Source organism: Meles meles, chromosome 7 (assembly GCF_922984935.1).
Source record: "Meles meles chromosome 7, mMelMel3.1 paternal haplotype, whole genome shotgun sequence".
Lineage (NCBI taxonomy): Eukaryota > Metazoa > Chordata > Mammalia > Carnivora > Mustelidae > Meles > Meles meles.
In genome coordinates this window covers 22,073,248-22,089,407 of record NC_060072.1, presented here as the reverse complement: position 1 = coordinate 22,089,407, position 16,160 = coordinate 22,073,248, and the positions used below count along the sequence as shown (strand labels likewise).

The 16,160-nt window shown below is 36.0% G+C and overlaps 1 protein-coding gene across 17 annotated transcripts in view; it reads right to left on the bottom strand.

The window, feature by feature from the left end:
- ANKS1B (ankyrin repeat and sterile alpha motif domain containing 1B) overlaps positions 1-16,160 on the bottom strand; it is a 1,113,728-nt gene that overhangs the window by 376,382 nt on the left and 721,186 nt on the right. For 12 of the 17 annotated variants that reach the window (XM_046012089.1, XM_046012090.1, XM_046012088.1 and 9 more), the window contains exon 15: positions 5,382-5,488. In XM_046012089.1, coding sequence (XP_045868045.1) covers positions 5,382-5,488 — 107 coding nt within the window. Of the gene's footprint in view, positions 1-5,381; positions 5,861-16,160 lie in introns of those variants that run through there. The other 5 variants (XM_046012096.1, XM_046012097.1, XM_046012095.1 and 2 more) reach the window with 3 other exon arrangements.

The following is a 16,160-nucleotide window of genomic DNA, read 5'->3' as shown; positions in this document are numbered from 1 at the left end:
GAATGACCCCCTCCTGGCACTGACTTTTGGATGCCAACAGATTTTAAATGCCTGTAGTTGAAATATATATATTTTATCATCATTGTTGCACAAGTGCATGTGTAATGACTGGACTGCGTTTGTAAAATGACAGCAGCACATTCATTATAAAGCCACCCACTTCAGGGCCTAGAGTGTTTCAGGAACAGGATGGTGTGGGGAATGTGGCAGGTATTTTTTTCTCTTGGACCTTTAAATCTCAGTAACTTTATAAAATTTTCTTAAGTCATTTTTAAATAAGAAATCATCTCAGGGGTTATTAGGCTTACCCTTTAGGGACAATTTATTTTCCTGCTTCACAAGTTTAACTTCTTTCTTGGGTCATGATATGTTGCTAAGACACTTAAAAGATCATTTTATCAGGTCAACTGTAAATGGTGCTCTTATTACAGAAAAGTTATATAAAAGAGGAAGAGAAACATAAGTACATTCGCATGTAAAATGCACCACGAAAATGGAAAAGAAATTTTCAACTAAATACTTATAAGATCAATCTTCCTTAAATCTTTTGTTCAAATGGGTGACTTCCAAGAGCTCTGTGGCTCCACTCTTCAGTGTCACTCTGACCTTCAACAAGTCCTTTATGAATGCTACCCATCCAAGTGTACAAAATGCCAGATCAAATAGGGCTCCTGGAATAACTTTATTTTTTTACTCTGTAAAGGCTGCATTTGGGGCATCTTAATATTGGTCAAAGCATCTTAAGCTAAGTTAATGGCAACTGCTAGAAACACAGGAAATGCTTAAAAAAAATGAGTTGGCATAATTTCATTCTTTCCCCCTTCTGATTAGAGTTTACAAATATAACTGTCAGCTAGTTATCCTGGGTGAGGCTATGAGTCAGTCCTCCTCCGATAATAAAAACTTCTTAATTCAGTTTTTGGACCATAAATTTACCATAACACTGTCAGGGTTTTGTTGTTATCAGTATCTTTACATTTCGTTACTCCCTGCTATGATAGATTTTATCTCTTCCATTGCCTACTGTAATTTGTTGCTGAAAAAAACAATTGTTAGTAAGTAATATGCTGAGGGGTGGTGATTATATAAAAGGATGGGCAAGATCCCTGTGATAGAATGTATATGTGTACTTGTGTGTGAGCTCATGAAGGAATGAGTGCCTAATGTGCGTGCAAATAATCTGATATGCCTGAGAGCAACACTGTAACCTGTTAGAGGTCAAGAACCATGTATTGTTCACTGTTACATTCTCAGTAATTAACACTGTTTTTAGCACATATGAAATGTTTAAGGATAGTTTGCTGCATGAATGAGTGAATGGTACTAATGTTCCAGGTTCCATGGGCAAAACAAGGCTTCCAATTTAAAAATGAGGTTGGATGGGGTGCCTGTGTGGCTCAGTGGGTTAAGCCTCTGCCTTCAGCTCAGGTCAAGATCTCAGGGTCCTGGGATAGAGCCCCACATGGGGCTCTCTGCTCAGTGGGGAGCCTGCTTCCCCCTCTCTCTCTGCCTGTCCCTCTGCTTACTGGATCTCTGTCTGTCAAATAGATAAATAAAATCTTTAAATAAAATAAAATAAAAATGAGGTTGGAGATCCATCTGAAACAGTCTACTGTGCACTCAGTTGTTATGGGGTGATGTCTATGTACACAGAATTATGCTAGGAGATGCGAGAAAGACCAGAGAATTGAATACACACAATGTGGACTTGAAGAGTTTCTAGTCTAGTGGGAGAGACAAGATATATACAAACAAAAACTTAACTTCTAATTCTAGAGAGTGAATAATGGCATGCCAAATGTAATTTTTCATACCGAATACAACCACTATATGAGTGCAGAGAAAAGAGAGTCTCCAGAGGACTAGAGTCATTACGGAAAGCTACATAAACAAGGCAGGAATTGAGTTAGACATCTGAGGATTTAAAAAAAAAAAAAATAAGAGAGAGAGAGGGAAAGGAAAGGAAATAGCTGTCCAGGATGGGGAGAGGAGAGTACAAATGAGCAGTCATCAAGAGAAGAATAGATAGTTTGAGACTTAAAATTTAGGAAGCAGTCATCAGACTTGGAAAAAAGAGATGATAGAAACCTATATAATAAGGAAGTAAAGAAGCATGTAGGTTTAGTATACTAAACACTTCATATCTAAACTCCTTGGTTTAAAAAAAAAAAAGTCATGTTGAAACATAGACATATTTTAGGACCTGGCAGCATCCCCAGAGGCTAGTGAGTAGCACATGCCTCACTAGGAGGAGGCTGACTATATATTACTTTGGAGGGGATGAACAGGTAAGTAGGGCTTGGATAAGTCTTCAGATGAAGGATTCTGTGTTGAAGGAGCCTTGGATTGCAACATAAATCTAACTCTCCCAAAGTCTTAGATGACCTGATGTAGTTTTGTAGTTATTCCTTATATTTTATCAATTTCCATTTATTATATATATTTAAGGGTGCAGGAAAGTCAGAACAGTGTATATAAATATCAGCAAACCAAGACCAGGTACATAAAGAATACATTTGGAATTCTGATTTTCAGATACTGAAAAAAAAAATCACACAGAAGTAAAATCAAGGATAAATATTAACAGCCTAAAGGGGACACAATAATTGATAGAAAAACAAAAAATAAATGAAGGTCTTACTTTTCTAATCTCTCTAAGAACTGATGTAAGAAATCTTTATTAAAGTTAATCATAGCCCTGTGGATAAATCATCCATATATTGTACTTATGTGTGAGAATATGTAGAACAGAGTTAGCAAAAAATTTTTTTAAAGCTTTCAATAAATACTTTGAAAGTCACTTATATGGATCCTTTAAAACATTCATTAATGGAATATTGATTAAATCAAAAATTAACTCTTGAGAATGTTTCCTAAATAAAGTATATCTATGCATGGATGTAAAATGAAGTTTCAAGCAACATTAATTATATCCTTTTGATGTCTCTACTGTCTTGTTCTAAAAAGCTAATAAGACCTGCACTACATCACAGTTAATGGAAGTGTGGTGCTTGTTGCTTAGGCAACAGGATGAATAAATGCAGGTCAGAATGTGCTTCAAGAAAAATAAAGGCTAGAATATGATACTGAGTGGAGACTAAGTAGGTCTAAAAGATTTTTCATCCCATTAATAAAATCTGTTTCTTAAAGTGGGCTGATCATATTAGTGTACTTTAACTAAATTCATAATTAAATAAATCAGATTATGGAAATCAATAAATAATTTTTATAAAGGTAGAAACTAATTTTTTATGATACTAGTAGCAAATAAGTTGTGTAGAGCAGCACAGAAAGCAATAATTAATGACGCTACTTTATGGTTTGCTCAGTTTTCATAATTAACTCCTCTGAATGATGATTCAAAGTTTGTTTCTTTTTTAATTAATTTTGTCTCATGAAGAAAGTATTTGATTGACTCATCTGAATTAACTTTGTTTTCTCATTTTCTGGAAAATCATACATAAAACTTAGAACTATAAAAGTAAAGACAATAATCTATGGAGAAGCTCAGACCTCGGTTTTGTCACATATACCCAGGATTTTTGCCTCCCAGATACATTTTGGAGTACTTATACATAATTCATCCTTGAGTGTTGTTTTATGACCTCGAGATGCTTATTTTAAAACTGTTTGATTAACCTTTCAGTTTCTGGTTTTCAAAAAGTGGTTATATTTGCTCAAATGTGTCCAACACTCAGGGGAAAATTATGTTGAATTAAAATATTTGGAAGTAGCCAAATAGTCTAGAGAATCCAAAGACCTACCTAGCTTCTCATGGAACCAGAATAAATTTGGACAAGGGTTTGAGGCGTGAGAATGAGAAAGTCTTATCTCAGGCAGAGACAGAGGGAAAGAATAAAGACATCAAGATGTGCAGTAAATATAAATAGCCATGAAAAGACTTTCATTCTGTTTGATAGTTCCCCCGAATTCTTAGTGTTCTCTGTTTAGAGTCCTAAGTCTGTCCTAAATCTGCTCAGTAGTCCTAACACTGTCATAGCAACTGAAGAAATTTCACTTTTTTCCTATTTCAATACCCACGATATCTTATCTGTCTAATCAGTGACAGTTCTCTTCAACAGGAGAAAGATAACAGTAACTGCATATCCCATTATAAAAAACACACATCCGTAAAGAGTTCTATGCATACGGTTACTTAGGGCTCATATGTCTTACTATATTTATGTAGCTTTTTTCAAAAGCTCGTGGAGCATACATTGTTTAGGAAAAGAGGCAGAAGTTTAACATTTTGACTAATTTTTAAATCCATAATAGTCAAGTCAAGCTTGGAGAAAAATAATTTTAAATGGAAATTTAAAAAAAAAAACAACCCTAAGTAGCTTTCACATTTTGTTATCTATTCTAGCATTAATAAGCTTCACGTGTCTGCCCCAGCATCTTATTTAGAAATAGTTATTAATTATTTTCTGCAAGCCATTTGTGTGTTACATGCTTATATTATGCAGCTCTCTCTAAATTTAGGGATCAGTAATATGTGTGATGAGAACTTAAAAGCAAGGAAAGGTAATAAGGACTGTGACGTAGCTTAACAAGGGAAACTGATGCGCACAGGGGGAGGTATGTGAATGATTAGAAAGCTGTATTATGGGTCTGCACATCTCCCCACCCTCCTTCCTCACCTATATTCATCACAGGGAGAAGTTTGCACACACCGGGTTTAGACTGCATGCAGACCAGTATTCAGAAGTACATGAATGTACTTAGTCCATCAGCCTCCCTTTCTAAATACTGACAGGTAGTTGATGGAAACGTTTGTTTCTTTTATCTGAAGTAATAAATAACACTTCAGTGCTCTTCAATCAACATGTGTAAGTAAGTGAATGTTCTCCATAATTGACCATCTGAAGCAGTTTGCTAACAAACTAAAGGTCGTCCACATAATTTAAACTGCTTATCGAACAATTATCAGGAAAAAATAATCCTCACACCGTAAACATAACAAATTGTCTAATTAATCACTAAACACTGATGCTCAAATGAAAGATGTTTTAGGAATCTAGAATTAACTGAAGAGTACTATAATCTAACTGGGTATTCTGAGATGACAAATTTATAAAAAAATCACACAAAGAATGACAGGGAGAATATAAATGTTCATCTTCCTTCACTGCCTATAAATAGTACTCTCACCGGTTCATTCACATAATACATATGTATATGGATGCCTATAGATCTCATTTTTCAGCAAGTGTCTATATGCACACAGTAAGTTCCATCCTAAGGGCATCCGATTTTCTGAAGCAGTTACATACATAAATTGACCGGTTTTGGTGCAAATCAGGCTGCCTCTGAGCCGTGTAAGACACAGAAGAAGCAAAGACAGACAAAAGGCAGCTCCGTGGACACAGAGAGCATCTTACCATAAACTGTACATTGTCAAATCCATTAGCCATCAGGTGGTTCTCGTACTGAGGTAGCCCAATGCTTTCCAACCATTGTCCCACTGTTTGGACGGGGCATCTGGGTCCTGTAAGAGGATGAAGAGGGAAGCGTTTAAGCAGGGAGTAGCCGTCCACTGGGTAATAGCGGTAGTCCTGGGCTGAGAGGTGGCATTGCCACATCATGCTCCTGGGAAAGTTGCTATCAAAGGAGCCCGCCAGCTTGACAGATTAATGTTCTCAGCGAGAGAGCAAAGTCAGAAGTAAAACATAGTTTGCCAGGCAGGCTGTGGAGTATGACTTGATCCTAGCTCCACATTTCTTACATATTAATCTTTACTACCGACCAGTACGTCATACAGCCCCCAAAACCAGGCAGCAGAAGAAGGCATATCAAGCTGTCAGCTTAGGCTGGTCTGCGTTCTATGTGATTGTTGGAGTACTCCACAATGAGCAATGCACGGCCAGCAGCCAGAATTCTTTTTATCAAGTACTCCTACACTCATCAGTATGCAGCTCCATGCTCCTTGCTCCCCCTCGCTCGCTCCCCTTCATTACCCAGCCCAGGCTACACCTCGCATTTTCAATAATAGCCATCAGATAAGGCAGATTTTTTTTTTTTGTCTGCAAGCTGTAAGCCTGCTGCTGCTGCTTCCTCCTACACACCCATCCAAGCGTCAATCCTGAATGATGAGAGCAGTCAAAACAAATGCAGAAAATAGCAAGATTCAAAAGCAAACCAAAGTGCTTAAATCTCAATTGAATCTTCATACTGGTTATACGTTACAGGGCTATTTGTTGTGGAATTTTACGTTTCAAAAGACACCAGGAAATGCAAAGCTTTAACTATAGCTTATAGCAGAGCTCACTACAGGTTTCCTTTTTCCTCTCCTTTTCTTCTCTTTCCTTTCTTCTTTTCTAACTGCAGCACAGATAAATGTTTCCGATCTAAAGCTTTGCAGGGTTTGGAGAATAATTATTCTCTTCCTTTAACATGCTGTATGAAAATGAACCTCTCTGAAATATTTTTTTCCCCTTTTGAATTACTGCAAAATACAGAAACTGCATCGCAGTCTTGAAGTCAAGATAATTCATTTCTCAATTGCAGGGCTTCTTCTAAACAAAAATATTATTAGGCACAAGAAATCCTTTTCCCCTCTGATATTTATAACCCAGTCTACCAGGGTTAGCATTCTAAATTAGCTATAAAGGTAACATTACTGGGTAGAGATTTTTAATAAAGAAGAAGAACCCTAACCAAAAATAATTCAAGAATAACAGATGCAAATGTGTGAGTTTTACTGAATGGCAGACAGATTGGGTAATTTATTTAATAATTGAGAGAAACCAGAGATTAATAATAGAACCCAGAGAAAAAACAATAGAACCCACAGGACTAAATCATAAGAAAGAATAGACTTTTAAGATTGGGAGATAACTTGAAGAAGGGTTAGTCTAACCTGTCTCTTAAGGCAGAAATCCCTTGTCACAGGGTGCCGAGATGATTATCACCGAATTTATGCTTGAATACTGCCTAGAACGCAGCTCTTACTACTTATCAGGAAGACTCCACTTATTAGATATTTTACTTCCTACCTGACTCCTACTCACTTGTTCCAGCTCTGCCTTTGTGGTTACGCAGACTGGGAACAGTGTCTTTTCTACAGAAAGTGTTTTAAAAATCAAAGATAACTCACATCCCCCAGAACAGTGCCTGGCACATAATAAGTGCTCAAGAAACATTTATTAAATAAATGAAACATTATTTTTTTTCTTTCTCCAAACCTTATCTTTCTCTTTTTAAGAACTTTGTCAGCCTCCCTGGCACACAGACATGAATCTTTAAAACATCTTGGACTTGGTCTTTCACTGCCTGACATGCAACCCCAGGTTCTAGTCCGTCCTTACCAGGGTATTTTGTATCCATTCCCTGGATTCTACTTCCTTTTCCATGTTTGTGGAATGGCCTTACTTTGATTCTGCCATCTCATAAGACATCTAGGCCCACATGGCTAGATTCAATGATAGTATCTCTATTGCTTTTCCTATCTCTGATATATATTTTTTAAATATTTTATTTATTTGACAGAGAGAAATCACAACTAGGCAGAGAGGCAGGCAGAGAGAGAGGAGGAAGCAGGCTCTCCGCGGAGCAGAGAGCCTGATGTGGGGCTCGATCCCAGGATTCTGGGATCATGACCTGAGCCAAAGGCAGAGGCTTTAACCCATTGAGCCACCCAGGCGCCCCGCTATCTCTATTTTAAAATCTATTTTATACACGGGTGTCAGACTAAGCTCTCTAGGACAGTTCGGTTTTTATGCCTTGTTTCAAAACAACATGAAACCTTCATGGTTTTCACTTGGTTTCCAAATAAACTCCCATCTGCTCCTAATGACATTTTGGGGTCTCCATGATCTTTTACAAATCATCTACATTTATTTATTTTTCCCTGGCACTCCAGTCACGTGGGATTTCTGGCTGGTCTCTAAATGCATACTGTAACATACTTGGGTTGGTTTTGTTATGTCCCCACATTTCTGCCCCTTCTTTGGCTTTGGAACAGATGACATTTCCTTTAAGTTTTTGTAATCCCTCCTAACAGGAATAAATGCTTTCTTTAACTGTGTTAAATGGCATTTTTAGACCTCTATTAAGACAAATAAATATTTTCTGTCTAATATTATAGTTATTTGTGTATAAGACTTGTAGAACTATGTCTTGCTAATACTGCTTGTGGTAAGGATTCAGGACGTGCCTGCTAAACCAAAAAATTTTCATTTCATAATCCAAACAACATAAAATTCTAGCTTCAGGTTTAACATTTCATTAAAAAATTTCTATCTGAAGTCTCTGAATTTTTATTTAAAAATGATAGGTAGGCTTTTATATAGAATTTTTAGGTCTGGATCTTTAATATCCTCATCCTCCTTTTCACTTGATTATGATTTATTTCTGATTGGTTCTAGATCTTTCAAGAAGGTCAAAAAGTTTGCAGCAGTTAAGGAGTCGGTTTTAAGGGGCTCTGGCTGCTCAACATTACTTGTATGAGAAGTTGAAAACAAGACACTGTTTGTTCTTGGCCAGCTCTAAATCTGGTATAAGGTGAAATTAAAGGTAAATATCAAATACAGCCTTTCCTAGGATCATATCCACACTGTTCCTCCTGATCATTTTGAACTATGAGCAGGTGGATAGGCTACAAAAAGATTGTGCAAACATAATAATAATGTTTTAGCTTAGTAAGGCATGTGTTAAAATCTTAAAATCCTAAAATCCCATCTCATCTCTTAAGATACATATCAGGGATCGGGTACTGCCACACACACACAGCCGATGTATCAAATCATCTTTGTTAAGTGAATAAACTAATGACACTGGAAATAGTTTTTATAGGATTTTCATTTCTTAATAGAGTGAGAGAAAGAGAGAGAGCAGAATTATTTCAAGGTCCAGACTGCTTTATGAAAACATAGCTTTCATACAGGCCAATATCTTGATGAACATAGATGCACACATCCTCAACAAAATATCAGCAAACTGAATTCAACAATATATTAAAAAGGATCATTCACCATGAACAAGTGAGATGTATTCTGGGACACAAGGATGGTTCAATTTCCATAAACCAATCAACATGATATACCACATTAACAAAATCAAGCATAAAAACCATATGGTCATCTCAATAGATGTCAATCTCAATAGATGTCACTTGGCACTTGGCAAATACAACATCTATTTACAATAAAATAAACTCTGAACAAACTGGGGTTAGAGGGAACATATAGCTCAACACAATAAGGTCCATATATGACAAACCCACAGCTAACATCATACTCAATTGTGAAAAACTGAGAGCTTTTCCCATAAGATCAGAAATAAAATAAGAACATCCATTTTTATTGAACATAGTACTGGGAGTCCTAGTTGCAGCAATCAGACAAGAAAAAGAAACATAAAGCAACCAATTGGTAAGGAAGAAGTAAATCTATCACCATTTTCAAGTGACATGATACTATACATATAAAAACCTTAAAGACTCCACCAAAAATCTATTAGAAGTAATAAATGAATTCAGTAAAGTTGCAGGATACAGAATTAATACCCAGAAATCAGTAGCATTTCTATACTAACAACAAAGAATTTCTCTGCTCTGAAAGAGAAATTAAGAAAGCAATTTCATTTACAATTACAGCAAAAAGAATAAAATGCTAGGAATAAACTTAGTCAAGGAAGCGAAAGATCTATACTCTGAATACTATAGAACACTGATGAAGGAAATCGAAGATGACAAAAACAAATGGAAAGATATTCCATACTCATAGATTGAAAGAATTAATATTGTTCAAATGTCCATACTACACAAAGTAATCTACAGATTTAATGCAATCAAAATACTAACAACATTTTTCACAGAACTAGAACAAATAATAAAAAAATTTTTACGGAGTCACAAAAGACCTGAATAGCCAAAGCAATCTTGAGAAAAAAGAACAAAGCTGGAGGTACCACAATCCCGGATTTCAAGATGTACTACAGAGTTATCATAGTCAAAACAGCATGGGACTGGCACAAAAACAGACATACGGATCAATGGAACAGAATAGAAAGCTTAGAAATAAACCTACAATTACATGATCAATTACAACGAAGAAGGCAAGAATATACAATGGGGAAAAGATAGTCTCTTCAACAAATGGGTGCTGGGAAAACTCAAGTGTTTACGGCACTTGAGTTGTAACATGTTCCTTTTCTCCTACACTACATGCAAAAGAGTGAAACTGGATTACTTTATTATACCATACACAAAAATAAACTTTAAATGGATTAAAGACCTAAATTTGAGGCATGAGACCATAAAACTCCTAGAAGAAAACATGGTCATTAGTAATCTCTTTGGCCTTTGCTTTAGCAAAGTTTTTCTAGATGTGTCTCCTCAGGGAAGTGAAACAAAAACAAAAATAAACTATTGGGACTATGCAAAAATAAAAAGATTTTGCACAGCAAAGGAAACCATACACAAACAAGAGGCAACCTAGTGAATGAAAGAAGATATTTGCAAATGGTATATTAATAAGGTTTAATATAAAAATATATAAAGAACTTAAACAATTCAACACTAAAAAAAATCTGCTTTAAAAATATGCAGAGGATCTGAATAGACATTTTTCCAAAGAAGCTAGGCAGATGGCCATAGACACATAAAAAGATGCTTAATACCACCAATCAGGAAAATGCAAATTAAAACCACAATGGGATATCACCTCACAACTTTTGAAAGGCTTGTATCAAAAAGACAAGAAATAACAAGTGTTGGCAAAGACATGGAGGAAAAAGAACCCTCATACACTGTTGGTGGGAATGTAAACTGGTACAGTCACTGCGAAAAACAATATAAAGATGTCTCAGAAAATTAAAAATAGAATTACCATATGACCCAGTAATTCCACTACTGGGCACGTATTCAAATAAAATAAAATTACCAATTTAAAAAGATAAATGCACTGTTATGTTTACTGCAGCACTATCTACAAAAACGAAGATATGAAAGCAACCCCAATGACTACTCATAGATGAATAGATAAAGAAGATGTGGCGTACAAATGCAATGGAATATTACCCAGCCATGAGGAGGAATGAGATCTTGCCATTTGTGACAGCATGAATGGACCTAGAGGGTATTATGCCAAGTAGAATAAGTCAGAGAAAGACAAATACCATATGATTTCACTTATATGTCGAATCTAAAAACAAATAAAAAGCAGAAACAGACCCATAATACAGAGAACAAACTGATGTTGTCAGTGGGGAGGCGCAAAACGGGTGAAGGGGTGTGGGAGATACAGGCTTTCAGTATAGCATAGGCATAGAGTCAATGATACTGTAATAGTGTCATATGGTGACAAATGGTAGCTACACTTGTGAGCATAGCATAACATACAGAGTTGTCAAATAACTATGGTGTGCACCTGAAATTAATGTAACACCGTGTGTCACTATAATTCAATTTTTAAAAAACGAATATAGGTTGGAGACAATGCTAGTTGCCAATCACTACAAATCTTTGTACAGATTAAATTAATTCTTTTTTCAGTCATACAGGTTCTATTCGGTAATTCTCATATGTCAGTGAAAAGCTATAATGCAGGAGGGAAATAAGTAGGAGAGAACTGAGTAGGGTGAGGTGGTGAGGGAGAGAGAGGAAGAAGAAAGAAATCGTGAGTCTAATTGTTTGCAATTTTGTTAAAAGTATTTTCTCAAGAGTCAAACTTCTAAAAGAACCCTGGTTCAAGTCTGAAGATCACGTTTTTATAGCGGTTAAGTACATTTCTCACCACAAATATTACTTGAAATACTTTATTGGAGTCTTAAAAATTTTTCAAGCATAACAATACATTATTGGACAGACATCTTTATTCAACTAGAACTTCTCTAAGTCCCCAGAGTGAGATAAATGGAGGGAAAACATAAATTAATAGTTATTCAGAGATACTATGTCCTAGGCAGTGTGATGTGGATTATGAACCCCATTTTAGACAAGGAAAACAAACTCAGAGTATGTGATGAAACCAGGAATTTTCTTTGGCACAGTCTTTAGAAAAAAAAAAATCTGGGGATGTCACTTTCAGAATGGCAATGTGAAAAGTTCCATGGACATGATTCTCCACGAAACAGACATAACTGCTGAATATTATATAATAAAACAACCTTTTAAAGTATCTGCAAATTGTTCCAAGAACATGCAGAAGGTGGGAAAAATATTTATTCAAGAAAATCTACTGAAACTTGGTAAGAACAAAGAGTCTGTGGCACTTGAGTCCTAACATGTTCCTTTTCTCCCCTCTCTCCCCAGCTCAACTTGAAAGCCCACTCTGAGTGGCTGTGCCCAAGAGATGAGACTCCCTCTCAGCACCCATCCAAAGAATATGATACCTTATCAAAAAAGATAGGCCAGCAACATTTTTTTCCTTCCTTTATTTTTGTTAATTAATTAATTAAAAAAAATTAAAGTAGGCTCCAATGCAGGGCTTTAACTCAACGACCCTGAGATCAAGACTTGAGCTAAGATCTAGAATCAGACAGACTCTTAACTGACTAAGCCACCCAGACAACTCTGCCGGCAACATTTCTAATTCCATTTGATTCCAAGGCTCAGAGGTTAAATTCTTGGTGAGTGTGCCTGAGAGGTCATGCGCTCCTTTCGTCTACCCCGACCCCATTTTATATGCTCCATCACAGTTGCGACAGAGTAGGAATATTGGGGTCCTGATTGCCCTCAACCCAGCTTGCTTATAAGAGCTGAGTTTCCATGCCCAGAAAGGCAAGAGCTGAGAGGATGAGAAGACCAGAGGCTACCACCCTTGCCCCTTGCCCAGAACAGTGACTCAAAGATTCTGCCAAAGGGAACTAGTCATAATATGTCAGTCCATAAATAGGTCAGTCCTTAAGTGCAAGAGAGCTCTAAAGCTCTCTCCAAGAAACTGACTTTATTTGAAACAGTATGAAGAAGTACAAGCCTAAGGGCATTGTTAAAAACAATGGAGATTTTTGTGGTAAGCAATTAAAAGGAGACTAGGACTCTAGGCTAAACAGTAGGGCAGCTGGTTTTAGAGAATCAAGAAGAGACAGTTAAGAAATGCTCTCCTGGGAGGTGCCTGGGTGGCTCAGTGGATTAAAGCCTCTGCCTTCTGCTCAGGTCATGTCCTGGGATCCAGCCCCGCGTTGGGCTCTCTGCTCATCAGGGACCCTGCTTCCCTTCCTCTCTCTCTGCCTGCCTCTCTGCTTACCTGTGATCTCTGTCAAATAAATAAATAAAATCTTTAAAAAAAAAAGAAAAAAAAAGAAAGAAATGCTCTCCTGGGATCAGAACAAACTTCAAATACTGGCCTCAAGAAGTACTCCTAACCCAATTTAATTGGACCAGACTCTGGAACAACTCCTATCTTAGAGAACTGTCAAAAATAAGAGCATAATAAGCTTGCAATTAGTCGAGCCTAATATCCAGGTGTGAGGCCAAAGGGGGCAGAGAGATTAACAGAAAGATTAGGGAAAGAAAAACAGAAAATTTTCCTATAACCACTGTCATACCAAGATGACTGTACATGGGCAAGGCTGTACACTTGAGTGGATAAATACCATGAATTATATCTATAAAATGGGATATTATTTAGCAATAGAGAGAAATGAAGAGCTCATAAATGTTAAATCATAACTAAACCTTGAAAATATTATGTTAAATGAAAGCGGCCAGTCAAAAAATACCATGAATTATATGATTCCATTTATATGCAATATCTAGAATAGACAAATTTATAGAGACAGAAAGTAGATTAGTGGTTGCTTAGGGCTAGAGAAGGAGTACTGGGTGAAAAAGAGGAGTGACTGTTAATAGATGTGACATTTCTTTTGACGGTGATAAAAATGTTTTAAAATTATCTGGGGATAGTTGCACAACGCTTGAATATACTAAAAACCCCTGAATTGTATACTTTAAGTGGGTGGATTGAATAATATGTAAATTATGTCTCAATAAATTTTCAGTTATTGAATAACAAAAAAAAATTCTTAAAAAATTATGAGAACACGAAACACACAATTGCATATACATATAATTTATTGTTTTATATATTGGTATTTTAGTGCTCTATTTTTTTCTTCCTTTTCCATCATCCTTGGTTATGCCTTCCCCTAGTTACTCCATACCATCTGTGTTATCCATCCTTCCCTCAAGTTAATTCATGTTAAACTAGTGTGTATCTTTACATATATTAATCCATTGAGAAATCTCTCTATCATACACACACACACACACACAAATACACATACTAATTGTAGGCTTTGTTTCATAAAAATAGAATCATATTACCCTTATTTTTCTGAACCTTACTTTTCTCATTCAACAAAGCCTTATGGAAATTCCACTAGGTAAGTGATAAGCTGTAATTTATTCTTATAAATAGCTACTTAGTAGTCCACAATGTGGATATACCATTCTTTTCTCAGTTCTCTGACTGATATCTCTGGATATCCCTCCATTTTCTTTTTTAAAACTTTTTATGTTGAGATAATCATAGATTCACATGCTGTTATAAAAACTATTAAGAAACAGATCCTGTAGGCTTTACTCAATTTTCGCCACTCTAACATCTTGTATAGCTGAAGTACAATATCACAATCAGGCAAACGACATTTATAAAATCCATCGATCTTATTCAGATTTCACCAGTTTTGCATGCACTCATTTGTGTGTGCCTATGTGTTTAGTTCTACACAATTTTATCACACATGTAGATTGTGTGGCCATCACCACAGTCAAAATAAAGACAGTACCATCATAAGGATCCCTCCTGTAACCATTTCATAGCCATGGCCATCACCCCACAACCCCGCCCCAGCTTCTTAACCTCTGGCAACTACTAATCTGTTCTCCATCTCTATCAGTTTGTCATTTCAAGAACGCTATATACATGGAATCATAGAGCATGTAACCTGTGGGACTGGCTTTTTTTTTTTTTCATTCAGTGTAATTTCTTGAAATCCATACAAGTTACTCTGTGTATGAATAGATAGATCATTGCTTTTTGTTTTGGAGTAACATTCCATGATATGGATATATCACAGTTTCCTGCAGAGCTAAAGTTTTTAATTTTGATGAAGTACAATTTGTCAGTTTTTACTTTTATGAATCATGTTTTTGGTGTTTACCCATTATTTTTAATTTTTAAAATGGTCACTTTAAAAAAATGTGTCTGTTATGAATAGTCCACAACTGTAATTATGTTTTAATCTGGAATTTAAAAAACTATAGTCCAGTGGTTTATAATTTATAAAAAAGATTTATTTATTTATTTTAGAAAGAAAGTGAGAACGAGTGAGCAGGGGAAGGGATAAAGGGAGAGAGAGAATCCTGTAGCAGACTCCCTGCTGAGGGTAGAGCCCCAGATGGGCTCAATCCTAGGACCCTGAGATCTTGACCTGAGCCCAAATCAAAAGCTGGATGCTTAACCAACTGGGCCACCCAGGTGCCCCAGTGGTTTGCATTTTAATGGGCAAATACAATTTAGGATAATGACAGTCATGTTTGATTTTAATCATTCCATTTTATTTTCTATTTATATTTATGTACATTGTCTTTTCCTCATTTTCCTTTTTTTAATTTTTCAAATTTTATTGATCTGGTGACATTCCTATTTATTCTATTTTTTCCTTTTTAACTTCTAGATTCTGTTATATTTCTCTGTTAATAGTTACTATATATCTTTCCATGCTCTATCAAACATATACTTTTCTAGATTATTTGAAAATAAGGTATCAGCTCTCTCTCCTTCCATAATTCTTTAAAACACTTCCAGTGTGTCTACCCAACCAATGCCAATCGATTTAATTACTGTAAAGAACCAGTCATCACTGTTCCATATCCTCATAATCTTTTCCATTTGAGATTTTGCTCTTCATTTGTTTGTGTTTTTGGAGGGCACATACTGCATGGAGCACTGGGTGAGGTGCATAAACAATGAATTTTGGAACACACACACACACACACACACACAATATTAAAAAAAAAAAAAAAAAGACCTGAGCACTTAGTGGGTCTTTGCTCCCTGCCCCATCATTGGAATGTGGGTTTCATTTGCCTTGTGGCTCCCACAGACTGCTCCAAAGATGTAAATTTGAGATATAATATGTTGAAAATATTCACATTGTATATGTGACTGAGCCTAGTTAAGTCCTCTTTATAAGGTTTAAAATTTGGAAAGTGG